The sequence below is a fragment of the Poecilia reticulata genome, linkage group LG8, assembly GCF_000633615.1.
Source record: "Poecilia reticulata strain Guanapo linkage group LG8, Guppy_female_1.0+MT, whole genome shotgun sequence".
NCBI lineage: Eukaryota > Metazoa > Chordata > Actinopteri > Cyprinodontiformes > Poeciliidae > Poecilia > Poecilia reticulata.
Genome location: NC_024338.1, coordinates 16,273,575 through 16,275,038, shown reverse-complemented (window position 1 = coordinate 16,275,038; position 1,464 = coordinate 16,273,575). Strand labels below are relative to the sequence as shown.

Sequence of the window (1,464 nt, the reverse complement as noted above, 5' to 3'; positions counted from 1 at the left end):
ATGGATCCTTTCACGACCTGCAGTGTTTGGTCAATTTAAACTTGAGAATCATTACACTGGCATTTCCTTTCAATTTAAGCATAAGTTACATCATTGTTCTAAATAGGTAGTGTATTTAAACAGTTATTTTTGTCGTTTATTCCAGTGTTGCTGCCATTATTAGATGCTGAATCCGTGGAGATAATCCAGGAAAAACTTTGCAATGTTCACATATAGCAGTTTATACAGAATAACAGAGTTTGCACGACTAAAAGGTCTGGATCAAAAGATGCAAATCACAGAAAAAGGGGAGATAGATACTCCAAAAAACTGTCTTGGCTCAAAAAATGTGCGCATCTGGGTGGCGTCGCAGTGGGAGGAACATTCAACAACAATGCCGAGACTTCACTGAGGGTGCGGCAGGATGATGCTTCCTCCTCCAAACAGCCCTGCCTCCCATCGGACCCAGTGTGCCATGCGCATCGCTCCGACACTCAGTGTTGAGCATGTGGGGCCCCTTAAAGAGAAGCGCCGAGTAGACGGCACAGACTTTCTCCATTGAAGAGTCACCGCAATGAGGAACAGCGCCGAACCGGCACAATGCGCTCCAGGCTCCCAGGGACCGCCTGCCTATTGCGAACCATTGGACTCTGCATCCTCCTCTCGAACACTGCAGCTTACTTTGGGTCAGACGGTTAACTTTTTATTCAGGCATTTTACATAGGTTGATTCACTGTCATTTTCTAGTCACTGTATGGGAATGGCCTAGTTTATTAAAGCTTCAATAATTAATTACGCACGCGTAAATGTCTGACGTCTTCATATTCAGTTTGCTATTTCATTTGCTATTTAATTTATAATGTTTAGTAGACATTTTGCCATTTTTAAAAAAAGGAATTTGATAGGAAACGTTTAAATAGCTTTAAAACAACAGACACCAGCGTGGGAAATATTAGAACTTTGTCAGTTAATTACCGTTAAAAATATTATTTACTAGAAAGTTGTCGTCTTGCTTTTTTAAATTATACAGTGGATGTTTTTTTTTTTTTTAACATAGACCCAGATTTACATTTACTATTGTTTTCTTCTTAATTACAGGCTGACAGGCCGAGAGCCACTGGTTCTTTTACCAGGTCCATTTTCCAATGAAGCTCCATCGGGGAAGGCCCACCTGAAGCAGTGTGAGCAGATGAGTCTGACCAGGCGGCAGAAGAGGATGTGCCGCAGAGAGCCCGGCTTAGCCGAGACGCTCCGGGAGTCGGTGCGCCTCGGCCAGTTGGAGTGTCGCTATCAATTCAGAAACGAGCGCTGGAACTGCACCTTGGATGGCCGAGGAAGCCTCCTAAAAAGAGGTTAGTGCGCATTCTGGTTCGGATTTCTGCTACTTCAACTGATTTTATCACAGAGATAAAAGTGTGCCGAGATGGGCTGTTGCTGGTACTGAAAAGAATTTACATTAATAATAATAACAAAAAAATAAAAAAA

General features: G+C 42.6%; 1 protein-coding gene across 1 annotated transcript in view; it reads left to right on the top strand.

Moving 5' to 3' along the window:
* The first annotated feature begins 445 nt into the window (after positions 1–445).
* wnt9b (wingless-type MMTV integration site family, member 9B) overlaps positions 446–1,464 on the top strand; it is a 7,001-nt gene continuing 5,982 nt past the window's right edge. The window contains exons 1-2 of the mRNA XM_008415885.1: positions 446–665; positions 1,078–1,331. Of these exons, the coding sequence (XP_008414107.1) occupies positions 580–665; positions 1,078–1,331 (340 nt within the window). The 5' untranslated portion in view covers positions 446–579. The remainder of the gene's footprint in view (positions 666–1,077; positions 1,332–1,464) is intronic.